The 26,475-nt window shown below is 29.1% G+C and overlaps 1 protein-coding gene across 1 annotated transcript; it reads left to right on the forward strand.

The window, feature by feature from the left end:
- The first annotated feature begins 478 nt into the window (after positions 1 to 478).
- Positions 479 to 25,544, forward strand: LOC129961642 (uncharacterized). The gene is made up of 4 exons (XM_056075168.1): positions 479 to 1,434; positions 17,319 to 17,420; positions 21,111 to 21,248; positions 24,901 to 25,544. Exons 1-4 carry the CDS (start codon positions 1,122 to 1,124, stop codon positions 25,137 to 25,139), a joined length of 792 nt encoding a protein of 263 aa, XP_055931143.1. The 5' UTR covers positions 479 to 1,121; the 3' UTR covers positions 25,140 to 25,544.
- Positions 25,545 to 26,475: the final 931 nt, after the last annotated feature.

Genomic DNA, 26,475 nt, shown 5'->3' on the forward strand with positions numbered 1-26,475 from the left:
TTGTACTACAATTACCTTTTTAGAAATTTATTTAGATCCACATTAAATTCCTTACATAAATTTTATGCTGCATAAATATTTTTTATTAGTTTTAAAGCAGCAGTCCATTTTTTAATTCATAATATTATCTCCACAATGTACTTTAAAAATAAGAAAAGTATTTTCAATAGAAAGAAACCTTGAATAACGAACTACCAAATCCATCATTAACAATTTTAAAAAATCTTCTTTAAAAATAAACTAAGCTGATAATATGCATTGCAGAGAAATTAAGCTTTCTAAATCAAACAAAGCATAATAAATATATTATCATCGAATCAATTTGATTTGTGATTTTAGTTCTCTATGATGTGAAAATCTGAATATATTGTATTAAGTAAACTCAATTTAAATACAAATGAACAAAAAATTTTCATTTAATTTGACTGAATTTGGATCTATTATATCAACAGATACCTATTATTCTATATTTGTGATATGTAGGCATTAATTGTAATCATTCGGTAAAAATTTCTAAATTATTTTAATTCCTTCGAACTTACAAATATTTTTCAGCACAAAATTCAATATTATATATCTAAAACCAAGTACTTTAAACATATAAAAATTTATTAATTAGTAACAACATTTTTATGATTCTAAATTAACTATGCATTTGTATTCAATTATGAGATGTGATTAGATCAATTAGGAGATTATGTGAGATTACTTTTAAAGGAACATATAAGCAGTGAAGCGAACACAAAAGACAGCAACTTTATTTTGAAAGAAAGATTTCAAAGCTTCATTCGGTCATTTCGCAACATTTAAAATTTTCCATCAATAAAATTCATTGAACAAATAGATATTTTAATGACAGTTCAACAATAAACTTATGGAATGACATTCAAGCTTCAACCTTCAGTAAATAAAATAAAAATTTAAAAAATCCTAATTAGCAACTGACTTTTAAATGAACACTGTATACTATATAGAAAAACATTGCTATAATTACGTCGAATAGTGCTTTAAATATATATTCACACACACACACACACACCAAAAGAAGAGATTCGTTACATTCAGAGAATATTTCCATTCGAAATTGGAAAGCAACATACTATGCCTGACTCGAAAGCACGATGGTCATCTTTACCTGTATCTTCGTATTGCTCACCGTCGTCTTGAGTGCATTGTCCACTGTCTCCCTGACCTTCAGCCTACTTTCGAATGAGTGGGAGACAGTCACCTACAAAATGGAAGGGGTGGAAGAAGTGGCAAGACTCAAAAACCACACCCTGCAATGGTTGCCACAAGAACTAGGAAGGCTTGAAATACCAGAAGACCAATTGGACAAATACGAAGACAAATCGAAGACAAATACGAAGAAGATGGTCGTGGTGTATCTTGTGCCAGCTTATGGTGGCGTTAACAATTTATGCCCCAACATTACAGGTAAGCGGACATTTTTGTTGTTTTTGCTCTTGAAGGTTGCGAAGATTAACACCTTTAGTTATAAAAATTTTTCAATATGAAGTTCGAATTCCGAAAGGAGAGAATATGATGTCGATTGCTATTCGATTTAACGCTTGTTTACAGATGTAAATGTAGATAATTTGAGATAATTCGCCAATATGTTCAAAAGAAATATCATTCCATAATATATGATACATGAGGGAAATACAATATCAATCAATCAGAATATCAGCAATGTACTCTAAAAAAAGAGAGATTATTTTTGAAAGAAAAACGTAAATAATAAATTATTTACTTTCAATAAAAGTTTTTATTTTGTTATAATGCCATGTTTAGATTTTTGCTCGTTTTCAATATTACAACTATTAAACTAAATTTTGTGTAGATTTTTTACCAAGACAATGAATTTACTTCATTTCCTTCTTTGAGTGCTGTGCTTACCTTCTCGAAATTTTGAGCATTATAAAATTTATTTGATTGAAAAATATAAAATCTATGGACTTTATCTATTTACTTGTCGAAAATGAATAAAATCTATGAAGAGAAGCCTGTGAGACAAAAATTTGTTTTTCTGTTCCACGGCAAAGTAAGTCGTTTTCATTAAAATAAAAGCATACTAATTAACTCAATATTTTAAACTAAAACTTAATCAAGCGATCTTATTAATAAGGCTTAAGAACAGATACTTTTGACTGGAGAAAATAAAGGAAAGCCAAAATTTTCCGATGAAACAGTGAAATTAAATTTTGTAATGGAATTAACAATACATCACACATTAAGCTCTTGGTAGATTTAACAACGAGATTCAGGCATCTACTTTAAAAGGAGTTGAAAGAAAGTTACTTGAAGATAATTATCGCTTGTCTTTTTCACATGAACGAAGATTGACGGAAAAGAAATTCAAGAAAGTTGAATTTTGAACTTTCATTCCCTGATTATTTAACACATTAAGTTATTATCAAGTAGTTTGTAATGCCTTTAGTTTAAATTATTTAGTTTTCTAAATGGAAGTTCTGATTTAAATGTAATTTGGATTTCATTGGATTGTTATTTCTACAAATAAGACGGCAATGAAGATTCAGTAATTCTAACATCATCTCCAGTACTTTTATTTTCAATTGAAAATGAAATGGAATCAATTCAAATCAGTTGGGTTAATATTATATTGGAAATCATTATGCATTTTTTAGAAGAAGAAAAGAACTTGATACCAACGGCCAGCGTAGGATAATTTATAGTTAAAAGTTAGATAATATGTAAGTCACGTGAAAAAAATAATTGCATTTTGATTATAAATGTGGCAGCAAGGCAACATAACCAAAATTACAGTGTGCAGCAAATCCAATAAGAATTTCACAACACAGCATGAGAATGAAATTGATTTAAATATAGTGTTATTCAAAATGAGAAATTTAATTGTTTAAAAACAAAAAGGTTTTAAATGAGTAAAAGAAAAGGACATTCGACACGATGCTGCCTAAAAGAAAATATTCTTTTATTTAAGGGGAAAAATTGATGAACAATTGATAATAATAAGGACTTCACGTAAATAAATCAAGATGAAGTAATATGTTGGAGACAATTAAAAAAAAAGAATTTAAAAAAAATATCTCTCTTTTTATGAATTTTAAATGCAAGATGAGTGATATTTAATTTAATAATGCCTTTTGCATGTAATTATTCTTCGAATTATATGATTATTTGAATGTTGAAAATAAAAAAAAATCACTCTGCTTCCCGTTTATTTTATTTTTCACTTTTTCTAAAATTTTGCTTTAGTATTCTTTCACAATTTTTTTTCATTTCCATGTGAATGAAGTAATCCATAAGAAGATACTTTAATCGATAAAAAAAAAATTCAAAGTCGAATTTTTTTTTTTTTTTTTTTTTTTTTTTTTTTTTTTTTGTAAACACAATCAAAAATGTTTTGAGTTGCATGGATGAAATTTGGGATGTTTGCAAAATTTGTAGATTCATAGGAAATCTATGTGTCAGACTGTAGAAATAAAATTTTTTAAAAATACTAATCATGAAAAAAAAAAATTTTTTTTCTGGAATCGTGTTTTTTTAACACAAGATGTTATGGGCCACATGGATGAAATTTGGTATGTTTGCAAAATGTTTTAGATTCACAGGAAATCAGTTTGACAGACTGATCGTGTACAAGTAAACACAATAACTACAAAACGTAAAAAATTATACTGATAAACTTTAGTACATTTGTATTAGATTTTGAATCAAATCCGTCTTTGGGTGACTGTCTGTAGATTTGCATATTTACATGTAGCTCAAAAATGTAAAACTTCAATAAATGAAATTTGGTACACAGTTTTTAGAATTAGTGCATATTTACAATAGCTCAAAAATGTAAAACTTCAATAAATGAAATTTGGTACACAGTTTTTAGAATTAGTGCAGATTCTTGTTAAATTTTGAACCAACTCTGTCAGAGATTTAACCGTCTGGCCGTCTGCGCCTTCTAGTGTGTATAGTTCTATATCAAATTTTGTATTCAATCAGTCAGAAAAAAGGCATTCAAATTATATATTCGATTTTCTGATGCGTTAACTACATTCTAAAGATTAATCGCCAAAGATGGTATGCTAGATTCGATAAAAAGGCTAGATTCACGCCAAATATCAATATTTCATACTATTGTTCGCTATTGGTATACAATTAATTCTGTATTGGTATACAATACAGAAGTCCCTATTTTCTTTACTACACTACGATGTACACAGCTTTCATGAGTCGAACTCTGAAAATAAAAATCTGAGCACTCGTGACATTCAGGATTTTAACCAAGATCCAAAGTTTTATGCGGGGGAGGGGTAAAATCTTTATTGGACAGTATGCACGAAAAGTTTAGAGAAGCCACTGCCGCTGGTTTCCGATTTTAATTTTTAAAAAATCTAAATTGTAAATAAAATGAAAAAAGAGATTTCTTTTAATCTACGTAATTGTTTATTAGTTAAATAAAAATGAATTAAAATGCTTCTTCAATTATCTTTGTCGAATGAAGTCAGTTAATAAGCTTTTCCTAAAGTTATTAATATAAAATTCTAAGAGATATTGTTTAAGTACAGCCAATGTAGTATAAAAGAATATTATAAAAATGTCATTTTTTACGTCAAATAGAGTAATTTTCCAATTTTAATGACAAAGGTAGAAAAGAAGCCTTTTTTTTAAAATATTAAAAAACAGCAGTGGCATTCTGTTTCTAAAATACTATATAAGTGCCTTAAAATTTTATATTTTTATATAAAAATTGTAATTTAAGTACTATTAAATTAAAAACCAAAATTTAAGTAAAAAAACAGAAAGGTACAACAGGTATGTAAACAGTAGCTTGCACAAGGAACTATGCAAAAAAATGAATACGTTTGTAGGCATTTTTTTTAATTCAGTAATTTTTTTTTATTTCATTAAATTTCAATTTTATTATTTAAATTTTTTAATTAGTTTAATTTAATTCAATTAATTACTAATTTATTTCAGTAATTTTCAGTTTTAATTAATTTTTAATTTTATTTAATTTTATTTTATTAATTAATTTTTTAACAATTTTTAATTCATAATCAATTAATTTTTTTTTACAATTCAACTGTTCATCTCTATGCCAAAATTGCTTATCTTATGTGCTTGAATTCAATTTTATCAGCCTCAAAAGAAAATTTTAGTATTTCCTAAGAAGCTAAATAATTCTTCAAAGAATTCTGAAAAAAATTAATCAAAATAATTCTAAAAATTTGATAAATACGCCAAGAAAATAATTCGTTAAAAATTTGGGGAATATGTTTCTGAATTTAACTTATTCAGTCCATGGTTTCGAGTTTAATATTTTATTTCAATATAAATTAATGATATTCATATTCAATTTAATTATAATGAATCCATTCAATGAAAACCGTGTATTCATTCTATTTTCATTTTTTAAAGGCTTAATTCTTCTTTGTAAGAAAGTAAATCTTCTGAAAAATGTTAAATGGTTATGTTATATTATGGTTATGTTAAAGTTAATGCTATTTGTATAACTTTTATGTAAACATTTGTTTTATTCTGGTTTTATAAAAATCGCTCGGCATAAAAAAACTCATAATTAATTTTTTAGGTTTACAACTTTTTCCGTTTTATGTTATTTCTACAAAATGATATGTTACTATAATAAAAACAATGAAAAGTAAATTAAATTGTCCAAGAAATTCATGTTATATACATTATCGGTGTTTGCTTTCCAAACTTTGCAAAAATTTATACACTTTTGAATTTCATTAAGATATGCATATTATATTCTTTCTGTTCTTGAGATGTTAATTTTCATTCGAAAAAAGAATACCAAAAGATCCATCTTTCAACATAAATAAAAAACAGTAACAGAAAATGCCATAAAATGTTCTCTAGTGGCTTGGAAAAAGTGCTTGAAATAACTTCATTATTGACGAAAAATAAGAACTCAAAGCAGAAGATCAAATTTTCGGAACTGCCAGATTGAATTTTGGGAATTCCAAAAGTCTAAATTTATCCCCAAATTGAAAAGAGAAACTGCAGTTTATTGCATCTCTCGATCGTAAATTTATCCCTTGATAAAAAGCAAAGAAATCATTTTATGTTAGGATAGCTGGAATTTCGTAATCTATTTAAAGCATGGGATAGCTTTTTATTATTACAAAGAACAGAATCGTGTTTTTTTTTTAAAATAAAATTAAATGAAACTGCCTTCGAACGTTAGATGTCAGGAAACTTTATTAGAAGTGAAAGCGAAATCTGATTTTTTTTTAAATACTCCTAAATAAATGTAATACTCAAAGGACCTATTTTGTTAGTTACTCAGACAGTTGGTATAAATAACAGAAAGGAAAAAGAAACTATCTATAATAAACATTTTAATGGCATAGATTCTATACTAATACCAAAAAACTTCTACTCTGTCTTCCACTTCTTTGAAATTCATGTTGAATCTAAAGCAAGTAGATTTCAGTATCAAAGTTATTTAAATTGCTAAGAAAGAGTAATAGGTATTGTCCGAACCCTTTATTCGGTTTGCTGTTATTGCATTTTTTTAATTATTTAAAAAGTGAAATTATGCATTTGTATTTCGTCTTTAGTATGTAAAATCTGTTCAATCTTACTTTTTTAAATTTTGGAATAAAAATAAACGTTTATTTGCTTGTTAAAATTTATTTTTATTATTAATTCTCAAGAAATACTAACGCTTCTTAACAAAAAAAAAATCTTAATACAAACAGTCCACTGTATTCTATTATTTTTATGTTAATTTATATGTTATTTGTATAAAAATCGATAAGACAAACCTACGAACTCTTTTAATTCCTAATTTCTTATTTTATTTTTAACCTACGATTCAAGAAAATATGGTGTATAATCGAGTCAATTCATGCTTACATCTTACATGTGAAATGCGCCACACCAATTTCATTTTGAAAGAAGCACTCACGTTTTACAAGAAGTTAAAAGACATAACATGAAAGCAAAGAAAGAAATAACGTATAGTTAAATGTTTAAAAAAATGTTTTGAAAAATGCACATTATTGACATACACTACATTAACATGAAATTCAATGTTCCTTATTGTATTTAAATCATGAAATTAGCATTGTATTCTTGATTAAATTAATTGAGCATAAAATGAGCTTCAATGCGAAAAGCATTCTCCCCATGCTTTAGATCAGAATCAGAATAATATCAAAATTTGCTTTCGTTAGAAGTTTTTAAAGTTTGTTGATGTAAGAAAGTTTGAAAGATTAAAACAAGTTCAAAAGTCCGTCTTTTTTTATATGATGCTCAAAACTCAAGTAATTGAAAAAAAATCTTTGAAACACGCCGAAAACTTTTTGAAGAACATGTCCTTTCTGTTGGATTTATTTTTGATAAGGCTTCTGTCACTAAGCCTTGACAGATTCCAAAGCCACCCCTTTTTTTTCTAAGACTGAGAAACCTAAAAGGCCAAAGCTTCTGAGCCATTTTTCACCACACTTTGTCGTATTTTTTAAGATTTTTTACTTGATGCATCGGTATAGGCTAAAAAGCGGTTTTTTTACGTTTTTCTGTCATATGTGATACGAATGTCAGTAAAAAAATTCTGAAACGGAATTCTTACATTTTAAAGATTCCAAATACGAAAGAATATATTCAAGCATTTATTCCCATCATTGTTTTTATTGTATTTATTGTTATTAACATGATAGAGAAGTTGGAATGCCAAATATTAGAACAATAATGTCATCGAATCACTAAGTTAACATTTCATTCTCTATTTTTTTCACAGTAATAAATTTAAGAAGCTGTGTTAAATTGCATTTTTGTAATAAATGAATGTAAAGTTCGCATTTCCTATCGCTTATATCAATATCCATCTTTTGAGGAATGCAGAATTGAAATTCTTATTTAATGTTTTAAAGAATTATTCAGGCATTTATTATCTTGTTAGAATAATATTTGTTGTTCTCGACAGAAAAGTGAATTGCTTTGGTTTTTTGGCTCAAGACCCATTTGGACCATTTATTACTTATTGTTTATGAAGGAATTATTCAGGCATTCCATATCTTGTCCGAATAATATTTGTTGTTCTCAGCAGAAACGTGGATTGCCTTGGCCCCAAAAGCCATTTTTGACCATACTGCTCTAGGCTAAATACCATATTTCTGTATATGTAAAATAATAAAATTATTAACATCTAAATAAAGCTAAAATAAAAAAACCTTATCTCTAGAGGCTTTCTAGTTGTTCTCTAAAGATAATTTGCCAGTTGTAAACTGATTTTAAAGAAGAAATATTCTCCCAGTACATTAACTACATTTGATGAGTATAAATGTCAAGTTAGTATATAGTATAAAGTATTCGATATTAGTATATAGTATATATTAGTATTTAGCTCAATATTAGTATATAAGTGGAGCCTATTCATCATGTGAGATAAAACAATAAATTAATAATTAACATTAAATTATAGTAAAATCAATAAAAATTATTTTTAAGCAAGCTACTGTTACTGTGAAATGCTTTTTTAAAATTTTCTTCTTCATTATTTTTATTATTTTACAATTTTGAAATTTTTAACAGCAAATTTTCTAGCAAAGAAAATTCTTCTATTCTTTTAATGAAAATGTAAAATTTCACCGTTTTCCTTCAATTTTATCATATAATCTTCTTCGAGGACTAGTTGATAAATTGGTGTACCAAAATTAACGCAAGATTTGAGTTTGCCACTATTCGTGCAGTAAATTACTGTCGACCCTATTAAAAAACCAATTATTACTGATAGTTTAGGATTAGTAAAAATGTAGCTTATACGATAGAACAACATGTTAACGCAAAATTTGAATTTAACAAAAAAAACACAGTTTTTTTCTTTAAATTGTTATATTTTTGTTAAGTCATAAAGTGCAAAGGATAAGGTTTTGTGTGGAATAATACATAAGGCAAATGGCATCCATGGCTTTGATGGCATATACGCACTGTTTTGTAGGAATTTTCCACTTCCATGTTGTATAAATGTGGCTGAATTTCGTTGATGCACCGTTGAATTTCCTCCTTCAATGCAAGCGAGCTTATGGGCTTGTTGGTATAGACTTTTGACTTCAAATAACCCCATAAAAAGAAATCCAATAGCTTTAAATCACACTTTCTGAGGTGGCAATTCTCAAATTTTCGAACTGTGGCCGCCAGACTTTCAATATTTTTGAAATTTTTACTAACCCTAACAATTAACTGTCAAATGGTTTTTTTAATAGTGTTGTCAGCACTTTATTGCATGAATGGTAGCAAATTCAAATCTTGCTTTAATTTTGGAACACCCTTTATTTAATCTCAGTTAAATTGTTTAGATATATTTTCATGTCTATGATTCCGCCGAATTATCAGACGTTAAAGTCGTGTTATTTAGTTGTCATACATAGATTCTCATCGTTCTGTTCAGGAATCTTTGTAATGGAGACCAGTGCCATGGCATCACATTGCTATTAAGAACGTAAAGTGTATCTGTTTTCTGACTTTTGTGGCATGCAGTTTCATATTCTTATTCGGTTGTAAATTACACAAATATTAAACAGAATCCTTCTTCTTTAACTTCCAACAATGAAAGAAAAACGCGAGAATAAATATTTGATGAGATAATGAAAACGGGTTAAATTTCAGGCTAAAGCTGTAACTTATTGTAAGAAATTAGAAAAGAAAACATTTTTTTAAAAACTACTAAAATCCAAGTAAACATTTATACGATTATTAAAATGATATTATTTTAAAAGATAAGTTTGCAAATTTTGAAACAGTGTAAAATTCATTTTTTTATGTAATATTATTTTCAGAAATAATCATAAAAAAAAGACAAAATTAAACTTAATTTTTAAATAATTAAAATTCTTGATACATTTTTTTAAAATTTCATAGTTTATCAACACTATAGATGCTAAATCTGTGAACTGAATATCATCTACCTAGTTCTCTTCGTTTGTAATTGTTGTGTTATCTTATATTCAGACAGCTGGACAGACAGACTTCCTAGGACAGGCAGCTTTTAAAACCACCAAGTAAAATTTCCTTGTTCGAATTAAATGATTCCTGAATAAACACAAACAAATAATTAATTCCTTAATATCAAAGATAATTTTTGTTTATCCCAGAAATTTAAAAATAAGAAGCATGAAACAACAGTAGACTTGAAAAAATAAAGCAAATAATTTTCTTACTGACTTAAAAAATAAATACATTTCGTTAAAAGTAAAGGAAACCCAGCAGAAAAATTCCCAACATTTTCTTCAATACTTTCCAATAAAGGTTTTATCCCAAAGAATGCCTTACATGGCATTAGCTTACAATAGTTACGAAATATTTTTTGGTCTGAATTTAGCACTTTTACTCCATCCATTGTGTTATCCTTGGCGAGTTATTTAGGCGATTTATCTCTGGCATATAGTATCCAAAAATCGAATTTGTGTTTTGGACACCGATTGGAAAAAAAATTTGACACAAAACTGTAATTGTAGTTGAAAAGACTCATATTAAATTTAATATGTTTAAGTCATTGCGCTTTTGGATTATCGGTTTTATATGTTTCTGAAAGTACAGACAGACAGACGGTCAAATTTAGGAAGAGGAGTGCGAATTGAACAATTTCAGAACATATTCTGTTTCTAATAGAAAATATAGGCTTATCAAACTTTCAGATTCTATGTTTAATTGTATTTCTTGGTATATTTCTAAATAATTATAGGATATTTTTATACTTTTGTGCGGGTTGAGGTTCGAACTCGCAACGTTAGGGTTCGTAGCCGAGTAACAAAGCCACTAGACAAAAGTGTACACTCTTCTCCGGAAGTTGTTAACTGGCTTATAATGTTACCACCACACTTTGTTACAGTGGAGTTTTCCCCCTACCATTTTGCAATGATTAATAGAAGTTCAGTGGAGAATATAATTGGGCAAATTAATGAAAAAATGTTTTAAATTCATATTCATTTTAACTCTAAATATCTCCTTAGCTTTAAATTCCTTTTTAAGTTAAAATTATATTTCTCTCAGTAGACTTTTGCATACTTCAAGAACCTACATAAGTTTTTCAAATATGAAAGATGAGATCACTATATGGTTTTAGTTTAATAAATGTTTTACTAGTTTTAACTTTAGATAGATTACTAGTTTCCGCTCGCCTATATGTCACGAGAGAAAAATAAACCATAGCATCATAAACTTTCTATTCTAATATTACAACCATCTTAGTCGGCGATGTTGATATTTTCAAAACTTATTCAGAGTATAATAAAGAAATATACATGCAGCATAGTTCCCTGCAAAAAAAAATTTATATCCTACTAAAGTATATCTACAAAATATTGAACGATTTTAGTAGACTCGAGTCGCCTTCACCCACAAATATGTTATGCATGGACTCTTTCGCTGATAAAGTTAAAGTTTATGACGATGGCCACTGTTCTATATTTATGCTTGAAAAAGCGGGCTTACGTGTCCAGAAACTATGCGAGATAGCAAAAAAAGTGTCGTTGCCCATCGATCAGAATAAACAGTAAAAGGCAACGCCCTAAGAAACCACACGTCGCCCACTTCACTTCATTTCAGTCGCAGTTTCTTTCTTGAAAATGTTTTTAAAAAAAGATTTCATTTTACGGCCATTTAATTTTGCTGTCTGTTTTTGGCAGTTTCTGAGGTCACAAAATACGTGTAGGTCATTAAACATTAACTAAGGTTGTTCTTTTGTTGCAAATTTGTTCCAGATTATTGTTTCAGCCTACTACAATTTGAAATTTATTTAAACTAAAATAAGTGTTAGTCTATTCTCTCTGTTGGTTTTCGCTTTCTACTTAATTATTTTAATATAAAAGCATGCTATGACATTTATTTTTAAGAAATGTGCCCCCCCCCCCAAACCTGGAGAAAAATAATTGAAAAGCCCTTGTAAAACTCATGGCTTAATCAAAGACATTTAAATTTTTCTATTTATTAGAATCATTTTTTTAAAGCTGATGATAACAAGCAGATTGATAATTTACCTATATTATTTTTAATGTATTTTTTATAAGACTATGAAAATCTATTGTCCTTTGAATAAGTACTTGTAATTTAAATAGAAAGCGGTAGTAATAATTCATCAAAAATTTTTATTATAAATTTGAAGACGCGATTATTTTCTTCAGAAGTTATGACCATAATTAAATATGCTTTATTTATCTGTATGTCATTTTTTTTTTCTTCAGGTAAAATAAAAATTTTATGGCTATATACTTTTTAAAGCTAATTATTTTTCTAGCAATTATTAAAAGGTCGTTAATAATTTGATTGCAATTGAAACGAAACATGAATAAAAGAAAATAATTAATTAAAGATAATTTAATAACATTTCTTTATTTATCAATTGAATAATTCTTTAATTTGATTTAACAGCCAACAAAAAAAAACACTATAATATATCCAAATCAGTGGTATATAAAATTTTTGTTTGGTTACTGTTTGAGGAAATAAGTGAATATGCTTTAAACTTTTTTTTAAATAAAATGGAATCTCTGTTCTTACTAATCTTATTTTTATCTAATTTAATCTCAGAATTTAAATAATAATAATAATATCCTCATTATAAATTAATTTTTGTGCTTCCACGCCAGTATTTCGAATATTTAAATATGATTTCATAATTTGCCGAAATACGAAAATCAAATTCACTCTAAATTAAATTCTAGTTAATTTCCTATTTTTTATCTTAATTTAGCCCATATTAACTTCATTCTGAAATATTCCATGGTCCATTTCTACCTTTTTTGTTTAATTAATGCTACAGAAGCTCTGCAAAAATGCTTAAGTCAGCGGTTCTCAGGCTCAGAGTGAAGGAATAAAAATTTATTGATCTAAACAAATTCGTTTAAACGATCCCTATAATTCCCTTATCTAAATCGACACATGTAAAGAAATCTCTATTAGAATCTCACAGCATATAATCATGGGAATAAATATTTCGTTGGCTCTTTTCGCTCTTCTGTCGTTCTGTGAAGTGACGTAACTCGTCACTACTTACTTGTACATAAATTATGCCTCCCGAAAATGGAATAAAGCAAAGTTTTAAAATTACAAAAATGTCTTCTCTCTTCGGTGTTTTATGTTGTGTAATATGTGTTTTACATTGTGTGTGTGTATGTGTGTGTGTGTGTGTGTGTGTGTGTGTGTGTGTGTGTGTGTGTGTGTGTGTGTGTGTGTGTGTGTGTGTGTGTGTGTGTGAGTGAGTGAGTGAGTGAGTAATAAATTACTGTTTACAAATAAGAAATTGAACTATGTTACTATAAGTTTTAAATCGAAATTCAATTAAATGTAGTGAAAGTACTTCTAGTCTAAAAGCTTTGATAAAAATCTAAGCCTCTATTAAGTAATCTACTCTTTCTTATCAAATTTTTGTTGACGATATATATGAAAAATAAATTGTACTCATTTTCATTCTAAATAAAAGTCAGTCTATCGAATAAATAAAAAGTGCATCTTAAAAAAATTTAAAAACTGAAGATAAAAATTATTTTCCCATCTTAAAATTTCATGTAATCCGAAGAAATATATATTATAATAAATTCAATTAAAAGTCTATCCTGCCTCTTGAATCATAAAATAAAACAATGTTTTTTTTAAATTGGGATAAATTATTGAATGAATAATATTTTTTTAAAAAAATTATTAAATTATTATAAAGTAAAAGTTAGTTTCCTACCTCAAAAAGCTTATTTCGTGTTATCCGTGTAAATGTCTATTCTGTTAAATTCAACTAAAGGGTTATACTGTATTTTGCAATACAAAATAAAACGATGGTGTTCGAGCACGGAAATCATTACTTACATAAAAAAGAATCAATAAAATATCACACAAGAAAGTTCAATTGTTTTATAAAAGCATAAGAAAATTAATGTCAAATGCCAATATTCTAATAATATACGTATTTCCAAAATCACTACGCAGGTTTAGAAAAATATACAAAAGGCTGCAGTAAACTTGATTTCTCTCTTTGTCTATCTGAATGGAAGCAATCATGTCCCCAAAGCATAATAAAAATATAATTGCACATAGCAATTAATCCTTAACTGCATGCAGTCTTATTCTGCTAAATTCCGTCCCTTTCTTTCCCTGCGCGATGAATTAAAGGATGCCAAAATTAAATTAATGACAACGTACTCGACGCCTGTTAAATGAGCATACATAAAGTTAACGTAGTAGTTATCAAATGCCTCACTTCGATTAAGCTTTGAAAGCCGTCGAGTTCTTTTTATTTTTGATAGTAATATTTCGCTGCAGTACAGCATGTTCGATTAACTGCTAAAGATCAAACATAGTTTCTTTTATCTCGTGATTGTGTCATCACTTAGATTGATTCTGTTGACTTCATAAAATGGGATTACTCAAAAAGTCATAAAAATTGTTATTGCATGCCGATAAACACATTCAAAAATGATCGCCAGTAGTATACATTGTGCAAGATTTGAGAAAGATGCGTGATACTTTCATATCGTAAACTGAGAACTACTTCTAAGAAATTGAAAATTCGAGTTGAAGGTACCAATCGATATTTCTAGGCCAATGATGGAAAAAACTATTGCAACATAGAAGCTCCATCTTATGCTTTGCATAAATAACGATATAATAATTTAAAGTAAAAACAATAAAATAATAAGTAAAGTAATTTTATAATAATTAAAGTAAAGTAAAGTAATTCTGGTCCTAACCTAATTATAAAGCACTTTTAGAAAGAGTGAGTTGCTTTTCATTCACTACATCAATACTGAAGAAGTTTTAAAATAATATATTTTTTTAAACTTTATTGAGTTTTATGATTAATTTTATTTGTTGACCAAATTTGTTTCTATTTTCTGTCTTCCACTCTTTAAAAAGTTTGTTCGTTCTTGTTCTAGACAGCAGTTTTTCAGCTAAATTTGACGTAAAATCACCATTTGTCACAATGTTAGTAGCCAAACTCCCGCCATTTTTTTAACACAGTGCTGTGTTTGAATGGCAGTCATCATCTTAAATATTAATATCAATAACCAAAATAAACAATATCATAGCATACTATCGGATGCTTGTAACAAAGTATTTAGGAATGGAGGTTAATTTACGTTATGTTTCAGTCACGTGGTAAAAGTCTTTGTGAATGTCATCGAACATCAAATTACACGTGATCTTACTCTACGGATTATACTACAATCAACAAATCCATTAATCCTCAGTCATCAAATCCAAATACAGTACGATGAATTCCAAAATTAAATTAGTTCGATCTGTATCACCTGAGATGAATAGACTTGAAGAAAAGATTTCAAAAATAAAAAGTAACATTTAGTATTAAAATACCAGCAACGTATGGTGCATTATTTACTAAGTATTCATAAAATTTCGTTACGATATTTTGAATTGCCATTTTCTACTTTATTCTGACCAGCTGGATTCGAAAGTACATACTTAAAAGCTTCAATAATGCAAAAATTCCAGATTAAAATTAATGATGGATTCAACTTTGGCACCTAGAACCTTAATGATCGTAACAGTCATTAAGACTCCGATTAGTACATATTATGGCTCGAACCATTCGTTTAGAAGGTATTTAATGCAAAGCAGCTTTCAAAAGAAAATGCTATTAAAACGAAGTAGTTATTTACAGAATCCTAATGATGCCTTTCTCTACACTTTTTGATTAAGAATTTCAATTGATTGTTTAAAAATGTAAAAAATCCTTAAATTAATGTCTTTCTTAAACAATGTGCTTAACTATGTTTAATGTAATTAATGATATTTTCACCAATTAGCAATTGTTTTGAAATAGTGAGTAAGTACATACTATAAAGAAATCGAAATATAAATGAAACAATAAATTCTTTTATTTTTTACCATCGTACCATAAAAAATTATCTTCGATAATTGAAAATCATAGATACCAGGAATTTCTTGATAGAAAGTTAATATTTTATCAGTATTTTATAATAATAAGTACCTCCAACTCTTTCTGTTGCTAGACATTCGCACAGTATCTACATTCTGATAGGTCTTCGGCAGCATGATTTTTTTTTTTGTATTAGAGTATTTGTGATAATATATATGAATCACGATGAAATAGAACGATAGAAAAAGATAGATTAATATTGTTACAAATCTGTAGTTTTGCTACCCGGAATGAATATTGTCATCGTGGGAAAGACCGTTGTAAGATCTGTGCTGAGCGGCTGCCGCGTCAATGACCTGAGAGCTTGGCGACCATTTGGCGATTTGGAGACGAATTTGGCGAGTTTGGCGACTAAATGGATACTACTGGAAAGTTCGAGAACTTTCACGATCCATCCACTAAGACCCAAGATACAGCCAGGTACGCCCTGATTGGTCCGAAGATTCCAGCCCCGCCTCCCGGAACTATAAAAGACGGGCACTCAGAAGCTACGAAGAAGTCGTGTCGTGTGTATCGGAAGAAGTCGTGTGGATCGTAAAAAGAGGCGGTGTGTGGTGAGAGTCGGAGTCGCCGACACGGAGAGGTCTTGGAGGATTAGACAGCAAGAAAGCTGCTGAACTATAGCAATTAAATGTGCTGCGCTATTACAATTGATTAGCGGTATTTGTTGTAGAAGAAAAATTTTGTAACAATATCTTAATAATAGAAAAGATAGATAGATTAATATCTTATCAATATTTTATAATAATAAGTACAGTCAATTCTTTTCAAAGCATTCGCTCAGTTTCAATACTCTGAATGGATTCCGGATACATGTTTTTTTTATATAGAACCATCAGAAATAGTCTTCCTGAAACTTTCTTGCATATTTTCTGATGAAGCTGTTATCCCACCTTAGTTGTAACTCATTTCATACTTACGCGAAAACAATTTTAATTTTGTTGTTGTTGTTTCTAATGGCACTTGCCATGGACAAGCCCGCTGTTACGAAGACAGCGATTTTAAGCCGATGGGGGAGCGTCTCTTGTTTTTATAGTAGCGCCAACTAGGGCCAAGAGTACGACTTTGCTACTCATTTTAATTTTTTTTAAATGTTTAATCGTTTTAATTTTTCAAGTACAGTTGAAAAACATACCAATTTAATAAATAATTTACAAACCTATTTATTTGCCTGTAAAATATTCAGCAAACTTTTATTATAATAGCATCATGTTGTATTAATAAAATACATATAATTATTAGAGATCATTAAATTTATAAAATTTGGCTGTACAACTTATTTAAATTGTACTTTTTTTTCCTTTTACTTTTACCTTCCTAAGTTTCTTGTAATAACAATTCTAATGTTTTAGCGGCGGTTTTAAATAAAAATTGTTGCACTCTTTTTGTGTGTGTGTATTAGCTAAAACATTGTTTGTTTGTTTTTCAGATGCTGCCAAAATTTTAACAAAAAAAGATGGCTACGATTTCGACAATTGTATATCGTACCTCTCAACTGAAAAAATTCTATCCAGAGACTCTTGGCTTGATAGTAAGTTTTCGCTTTATTTTTCCATTTATAAAATATACATGCAAAATTTTAATTGTCACAAAATTTTATCTCTAGATCTCCCCAAATTTTCTTTCAAACTATCTAATAAAGATGTTATCCCCATCCCTCACAGAAAAATTCTGGATTTCCTGGGGAAGGCTTACAACGCTTTGTATGGCATTAGCATACAATCGTTATTAAACACTAACCTTTGGCAAGAATTTAGCATCTTTTACTGAATCGATCGTGTGACATTTGGCTAGAATTTAGGCGATTCATCCCAGATATGCGATTAATACCATCAGAAAATCGAATTTTTATTTTAGATGTGTCTTTCCTCAAATGAAAGAAATCAAAATTTGACACCGAACAATAATTGTAGTCACAAAATTCGCATACGAAATTGGATATATTTAAATGATATTTTATGTATTTTTGAGTTGTCGCATTTACATACTTCTAAAAGTACAAAAGGACAGCCATTCAATTCTTTGGTGGATTGGACTCAAAATTTGGTAAATGTCTACAATATAGATGTGAAATCTGTGCACCAGATTTTATCCATTTAACTCTGTTCATTTTGTAATTACCGTGTTAATTTACATTCAAACAACCAGATAAGCATACAAGAATGGATTTTGCTCAAAATTTGATAGAAATCGACAAATTTGATGTGACGACAATGCACCAAATTTCATCCGTCCAGCTCAATGCGTTTTTGAGTTATCTTCATCATTGACAGATGACGGATGGACAAATAGAAAGACATTTTCCAAAAATGTGTTTTTTGAATTGAGGGTAGTTTAAAACGTGATGATTCGTCAAAATTTCAAGTTCGATTTTTTTGACGATTACTATAGTTTCTCTATGCTTTATATATGAGAAAGTAAAAAAAAATCGGAATAACATCTCTTTATCAATATATTAGAGTGTATATTATCTATTTTTTATATATGAGAAAGTAAAAAAAATCGGAATAACATCTCTTTATCAATATATTAGAGTGTATATTATCTATGCTTTATATATGAGAAAGTAAAAAAAATCGGAATAACATCTCTTTATCAATATATTAGAGTGTATATTATCTATGCTTTATATATGAGAAAGTAAAAAAAATTGGAATAACATCTCTTTATCAATATATTAGAGTGTATATTATCTATGCTTTATATATGAGAAAGTAAAAAAAATTGGAATAACATCTCTTTATCAATATATTAGAGTGTATATTATCTATGCTTTATATATGAGAAAGTAAAAAAAATCGGAATAACATCTCTTTATCAATATATTAGAGTGTATATTATCTATGCTTTATATATGAGAAAGTAAAAAAAATCGGAATAACATCTCTTTATCAATATATTAGAGTGTATATTATCTATGCTTTATATATGAGAAAGTAAAAAAAATCGGAATAACATCTCTTTATCAATATATTAGAGTGTATATTATCTATGCTTTATATATGAGAAAGTAAAAAAAATCGGAATAACATCTCTTTATCAATATATTAGAGTGTATATTATCTATGCTTTATATATGAGAAAGTAAAAAAAATCGGAATAACATCTCTTTATCAATATATTAGAGTGTATATTATCTATGCTTTATATATGAGAAAGTAAAAAAAATCGGAATAACATCTCTTTATCAATATATTAGAGTGTATATTATCTATGCTTTATATATGAGAAAGTAAAAAAAATCGGAATAACATCTCTTTATCAATATATTAGAGTGTATATTATCTATGCTTTATATATGAGAAAGTAAAAAAAATCGGAATAACATCTCTTTATCAATATATTAGAGTGTATATTATCTATGCTTTATATATGAGAAAGTAAAAAAAATCGGAATAACATCTCTTTATCAATATATTAGAGTGTATATTATCTATGCTTTATATATGAGAAAGTAAAAAAAATCGGAATAACATCTCTTTATCAATATATTAGAGTGTATATTATCAATAGATATGAGTTTATATATTTTTTGAGTTATGATACCATAACTCAAAACATGATTTAGACAGGTGAATTTTGTCTCTGTTTTTGCATAAAATTTATAAATTTGCATCACAGTGAAATTCTTCAACCAAAATAGGTAAAATGAATCAGCGCAAATCAATGAGTGGAACAAGATAAAAAAAATTATTTAAAGTAATTTTACTCAAAATTCACTACCTTAGGGATATTTAATACCGGATTAAACCTTTTAGGGACCATTAAACAATGTATTTTTCGAGGGTCCTCACCCTCCAAATGTTCAAATCCTAATATTTTTACTTCCTCATATACGTACTATAGAGCAAGTATGGTAAACGTTAAAAAATTCGAACTCTAGATTCTGAAATACCCCCATGTTTTAAACTTCTCTGAGTTCGAAAAAATACATCTTTGGAAAATGTCTGTCTGTCTGTTTGTGACAAAGATAACTCAAAAACGTTTTGAAGTAGACATTTGAAATTCTGTATGTGGTCTTTACATCAAATTTCTAGACTCATATCAAATTTTGAACAGAATCTGTCCTGAGAAAGTCCGTCTGCCCGGCTGTTCGAATAAAAGTTAACACGATAATTACAAAACTAAGAGAGTTATATAAAATTCGGTACACATATTTAACATCTATAGTGTTGACACCTATCAAATTTTGAACCAAATACAACAAGGAATTGACTGTCTGGCTATCTGTACTTTCAGAAAGATGTAAAGGCGATCACTCAAAAACGCAATGATTTAAGTACATGAAATTTGGTATGTAATTTTGTGAGTACAAGTGCAATTTTGTGTCAAATTTTTGTTTCAATCGTTTGTAAAAAACGTGTCTAAAGAATAAATTCGATTTTCGACCCCGAATGCCAGGGGTTAATTGCCTAAGCACTCATTCAGGATGACACGACAAATTCCGTAAATCTGCTAAATTCACACGAAAATTTAATATTTCGCCACTATTGCACGTCATTGCCATGGTATTCGAATTCCAGTATTGCTCTGAGTAAATCATCTCCAATGCCATTTAGCTTTCCAGAACAATTACACTAGAGAAGACATTTAAGATAGTGATTTTAACTGAATGAAAAAAAATATTTTAAAAAATCTCTTATTACTTTATTTACACCCTTCGTATCTGTGTAAAAAGGCTTTAAAAAATAAGTGCTTAAGAATTTGAAAAAAAAAATCAAAGAATAAATTTGGTAAAGAACATCATTGGTTGGATATTAGTTTTATAATGACATAAAAGTGTGTTCATTGCATAGGAGTTTCCGAAGTTATAACCTAATAAACATCAAATAATGATCCCATAAAACACAATAGTTATAAACAGTCAGTGAAAAAAACTGTTCGAAAAATTTTAACAATTCATATGATCTAACGTCCAAGTCCAATTTTGTCTTCCATTGTACTATGTTTTACTTATATAAAATGTACTACATATTCAAAAAAAACTTGTATGTCAGTCCTACAATATGTCAAAAATAATTTTCCATCATAAATTACACTTTTCTGAAAACAAAATTAAAAAGTAGTTCTTCAATTAATACATACATTCTTGATTTTATTGTATTTTATTTTATTTTTAGAATTTGTTGCATGAAAAGTGAAAACAATAAACGTTTTTCGTAAACACTACATATACTTTATTAACAGAAAGAAGATTTTAATATATATTTTTTTCTTTAAGGAATGCGGAACCTGGCCATGTCATGTGCCATGGTATGTCTCATCTTATTGGCTTTTTCTGCACCCCTCGGTCTCTTAGGTCTCTTCAAGAAACAGATCAGCACCATAATGGTCACAGGTGTTATGTACATACTCGCAGGTAAGTATGTTTTCTTATTTTTATTACATCAAACATTTCTTTAATCTATATCAATACAATTTACTATATATAAAAACACAATACTGTTACGAATCTGTGATGCTGCTTCCCAGCATAGTTGGTTCCATCATCAGAAAGACTGTTTTACAGTCATCTGTATTGGACGGAGTCCGGGTGTCGCGTCGGAGGTCCCAGAGCTTGGTGACAAACTTAGCAACCATTTGGCGACTTGGCGACGAATTTGGCGCCTTTTGCGCCAAAATAAATATACCCGAAACATCGAGAATTTTCCCGATCCGTCCATTGGGAACCGAGATACGCCTCGAAAGTTCCTGATTGGTTGAGAGGCTTCTAGCCCCGCCTTCTGAGACCTATAAAAGGAGGCAGTCTGCAGCTGCCGATGGTGAAGAACGAGTCTTCCAGAGATTAGCAGAGCAGCGACGGAGTCAAGCTAATGCTGTACTAAGCTGTGCGCTACTGTCTGCAGTAGAGTCTTATTGTGTGTACGTCTCGGCTGGAGATAATTGTCTTCTCTATGCTGTATATAGTTGTCGTCTTTGTGCTGTCCTGTGTCGATAAACGTTCGTGTAAATAAACGCCGTTGTTTTTTTGTTTTTTTCTACTGCCGCCTGCTGATTGAACGTTCTCCATACCATATCACTTCCACTATCCAAACGAACCCGGAAATTTCGTAACAATACGTATCATGATCAGCGAATGACATCATACGTATTCCTAAGCTTCTAATGGCTCTGGAGAGAGATCTTCATACAATTCGAAAATACTCGCTGGCATGGTAGTAAGGTCTCGACTTCGGAACTGGAGGGTTTATGGTTCGAGACCCGATTCCGCCCAAGAATCACCATGTAAGTGGGTCGCGTGCATATTAAATCCATCAGACGTCGTCTTTCTCTTCTGATTGTGATTTAAAACTGAAGAGGTCCGTCTAAAAAAATATCCTACTATTGTTTTAAAAAGGCCGTAAATTAAACTGAAAAATCCCGAATGCAAAAAAAAAGAATCTACTTTTTTAACAGAACATGCTAATTTCTAAACATGCAAACTAATAGCATTGAATGTCACATAATATTATTTAAAATTTAAATCCAATAAAACTTGTGAATTACTTTTTAATCTATCAAGATTGTATTAAGAATTATTTCATTAGATATAATATTGCATACTATAGTTATCACCATGCTATCAACCTAAATAGTGAGTCTTTAGTTTTATCCTTCATCAATAACTTCAAAGAAAAAAATACTTCAGCAATTAACAGCATCCCTTTACCATCGGATTAAATGTAAAATTTTAGGACATGATGGTAAAGTTTCAAGGTCGGAGGGTTTCAGGTTCAAGATTCGATTCCATCGAAGAACCACCGCTTAAAGAATGTCAGGTGCTTGTTAAATATGTTTTTACCAAATTTCCTCCAGCTGGTGTGATTTAAAAAGCTTGGAGAAGGGGTTTCTAGATCAGGTGCCATCTTCGTTATTTGACCACGGTTCAAAATCGCGAAGTCTGTCCTTAAATATCCGACTGTTGCTTTAAGATGAGATGTGAATATAACTAACTAAAACTAAACCCAATGTTGGATATTTATATGTCCTAACCTCTAAAAAATGTAAAAAAAAGCATATATCATGTTTTCTTTTCATTTTGCTCCATTTCAAAATTCAACCGTTTCATTTGTGGCTAAAATTAACTTTAAAATTTCTTTTTCGTATATTTGTTTCACTCACAATAGTTGTATTTAATGGGGAAAAAAGAAGTAGATGAATTGCAGTTGATGTTATCTTCTATTTCTGAACTTATGAAATATGCTTCATCATACGGAGAGGAAATTTGGATGTAATTACTTCATAGAAAATTTGACAAATTTATTTAATAGTAAACTGCTTCAATTAACATTTATAATTTCCAAAACTTCTTAATATTCTTATATAATACGTAAAAGTAGAATTAAATATTAAAGTTATATAAATAATCAGAAAAATACCAATAAAAAACTACAAATATTTCATCAGATGACAAAAACTAATGAAAATGGCTTTAAAATGGTGAGGTTTTTTTAATAAAATGGAAGCCATTAACTAAAAAACGTTGCTTTTCGAGTAACGCCATATAATTATTGAAAGAAGACATGCATAACGAAGTGATTATAATAATAATGAATACAAAAAATTTTTGAAAAATGCTTTAATTATTGTATTAAAAAGGATTTTTTTCCTCAAAAAATCTTGAGACTAAATCAAAAATTGTAAAAACATGAAATGTTGGAAGAAAAGCTTTGAGTTAGGATTTTAATAATATACACAATGTATTTTACTTTTATATTAAGCTTCTTTAGAACTTTTTTTCTTCAGCATATTTTTCTTATGATATTCATTGTGATTTTATAGCATTCTCTTATAGTTTTCTGCACCTTACGCTTTTGGTTTTAAATAATCCAGATATTTTTTCCTTTTTAAGCTGCTAAAAATGCGGAATTTTTTTTTTTTAATTTTGTGGTTATTACTTTTTAAATTTTTTGTCTTCATTATTCATGATATTTAGCATGGCACAAGAACTTAGTTTCTTAACAGGAACAACCGCTTACACTTCCGTAAAAATTATGTCACGCAAAATATTCAAAATAAACTATTTCAGGGCACTAAAAAAACTAACTTAACTGAACTCTATGCTTGTACTCGGCAGTAGTTCTCAGTGCTGTATATATATATATATATATATATAAAACTCTTAATTTAAACCAAATTAATTTCCAAAACTTTATCTTAATTTAGCCCAAAGAAAAATATTCTCTTATTTCCTGATCTAATTCCACTTTCAGCTTAATTCATTCCTTTGTAAAAGTAATGCGCCATCAGTACTACATATCGAATGAAAGTGATACTTCCGTTGCCCTTCTCAAAGTCAACACATGTATTGAATTGGCACGTGGCCGGAAATTCCATGTTATATAAGACCAGTGATCATTTGTTTCGTTCCTTTCTTCTTTGCTTCTGCTTTTGTGTTGCACTGCGCCTTCTAGTAAATAATCATGCCTGCCACCCGGAAGAAAATAAAGCGAAATTAAAAAATACAACGTCTCGTCTATGTCTTCAAACCTGTCTTCTGCTGCAACCAAAATAATGTTACATATATATATATATATATATATATATATATATATATATATATATATATATATATATATATATATATATATATATATATATATATATATATATATATATATATATATATATATATATATATATATATATATATATGTACAACTCTATTTCATAAATTCCGATGTGATTAATTTATAGAGGATTCTTCGACACTTTCATTTGCTCTTTCGATGATTTCGATTTATAATCAAGACTGTTCAATTTCATTTTTTTTTTTTCGTATCATTCAACTCCAAAATACTAGGGTCGTCTCATATTTTCCAACGAGATAAGCATGTAAACAAACCGAGTGTGCTAGCTATTGTCAAATGACGATTAAAAAATTCTGCCTGATTTTGCATCCAAATAAGAGTTTTATATGTATTTAGATTTATAAATGTAAAAAACTTATTTGATACTCTTACCACTGTTTTATTCACATATAACTACTTCAATCTTACATTTTAAATGTAACTTGCTTTTATATTTCTTAGGAGTTTTTGGAGTCTTCAACCTTGTCTTCATGCACTTCAAACGTGTAAAGTCGGATGGATTTTACACCAGCACCGTTCTTGATCACAATTTATCAGAAGATTATATGAAGCACAGAATCTTCACAGTGGGTTGGCCTCCAACGGCTGAATGGGCAGGCCTCATTCTATGTCTACTTGCAAGCCTCTTTTGGTTGCTTCTTGCCAAGATCTACAGGTTCCAGATACTCAGTCCAACATAAAACTGGCCTGCCAATGGCCTTGAAATATATGCGGAGTTTAAGTGGGAAATATAATTTCCCATACAACTTCTAAAAATACAAACGGATGGCTGCTATGACAAAAAAAAATCTGGACTTGAAATTCTGACGAGAATAATTTTGATTCGATGATTCATTATCACAATTTTTCTTCTACTTATTGCACAGAATGAACAGAGGTGAACTTCATTTAGTGAGAATTTTCTGCACAGATGAAACTTTTGTACAGATGAGATTTCATTTAAATAAATAAGACTCTCAATAAGGCAGTACTATAACCTTCACTTGAAATAAATCTTCATTTTCAAGCCCCTTCAAATTTCAAGTTCTTTACATGCTGTTTTGCTTAACATCTGGATACAGCTCCAAACACCATACAAAATTTGAATAATGTCATACATGTAATGTTCATCAGGAATGAGAGATGAGTTATTTTAGGCTTTTTAATAGAGTTATGTTCATGTCATCTCATATCTAGCTACATACTTTGTTAAAATGCGCTGTGATGCTGCTTCTTTTTTATTCCTCTGACATAGATCCTAATATTTAACAGGTATGGCTTACTTGAAACATTTCTTTTGAATATAAATTAGCTCTATTGTATCCACGATATTTTCTGTACTGTCTCGAGAACTCTATCTCTGTTATGTGCATGCTCCATTATCTAAACATAAGATCATAGCTGATTACACAGATCCACCTGAAGGCACACTGAAAAATCTGAATGGCCGGACGCCACGACAGCGCATTGGCAAGAACTAAGATTGAATCTTAAAAGCCACCTCCCGCCATGATACAAACCCTCTAGTAGGAGGCATGTTCCATCATCGGTAAGGGATATCCACTCCGCACCATTTCTATACCCACTAGGGCGGTGAAAACCACCTGTCCAAAATCTTCTCATCCCCATGGCTGACATGCCTTTCCGTATATCTAACCAAATGATGCATTAAATAGAAAATTCACTTCAATTCAGTTAAAATAATGACAACTGATACTGTTAACACAGATGCAACTTCTTGTATGGGGCATAAAATTATCATTGTCACTATCTGAAGCCTTTGCGTAACAAAACAATGCAAACATAAGAATTCATCTAGAGAGCTTTAAACATCAAAGGAACCTAATAATACCATCATTGCTTTTAAAAGGGCCGTCTTATTCAATGAGCTGTAATTGGGCAATGGTCCGGGGACTCCTCTAATTAAAGAGGGGCTTTGATCCTAAAAATCTACTTTATTAATATTATTTAAATTTTGAGGCAAAAGAAACTTTTTAATTATATTATTTTATTGTACTTAGATACATACTTATTTTT

The sequence above is a fragment of the Argiope bruennichi genome, chromosome 2 (assembly GCF_947563725.1).
Source record: "Argiope bruennichi chromosome 2, qqArgBrue1.1, whole genome shotgun sequence".
Taxonomy (NCBI): Eukaryota; Metazoa; Arthropoda; class Arachnida; order Araneae; family Araneidae; genus Argiope; species Argiope bruennichi.

Excerpts from the sequence above, each read along its gene's own strand:
- LOC129961642 (XM_056075168.1), top strand. The coding sequence starts at position 1,122 with ATGGTCATCTTTACCTGTATCTTCGTATTGCTCACCGTCGTCTTGAGT. Across the intron at positions 1,435-17,318 it reads TTTATGCCCCAACATTACAG|ATGCTGCCAAAATTTTAACA; the intron begins GTAAGCGGACAT and ends TTTGTTTTTCAG. Across the intron at positions 17,421-21,110 it reads CAGAGACTCTTGGCTTGATA|GAATGCGGAACCTGGCCATG; the intron begins GTAAGTTTTCGC and ends TTTTTCTTTAAG.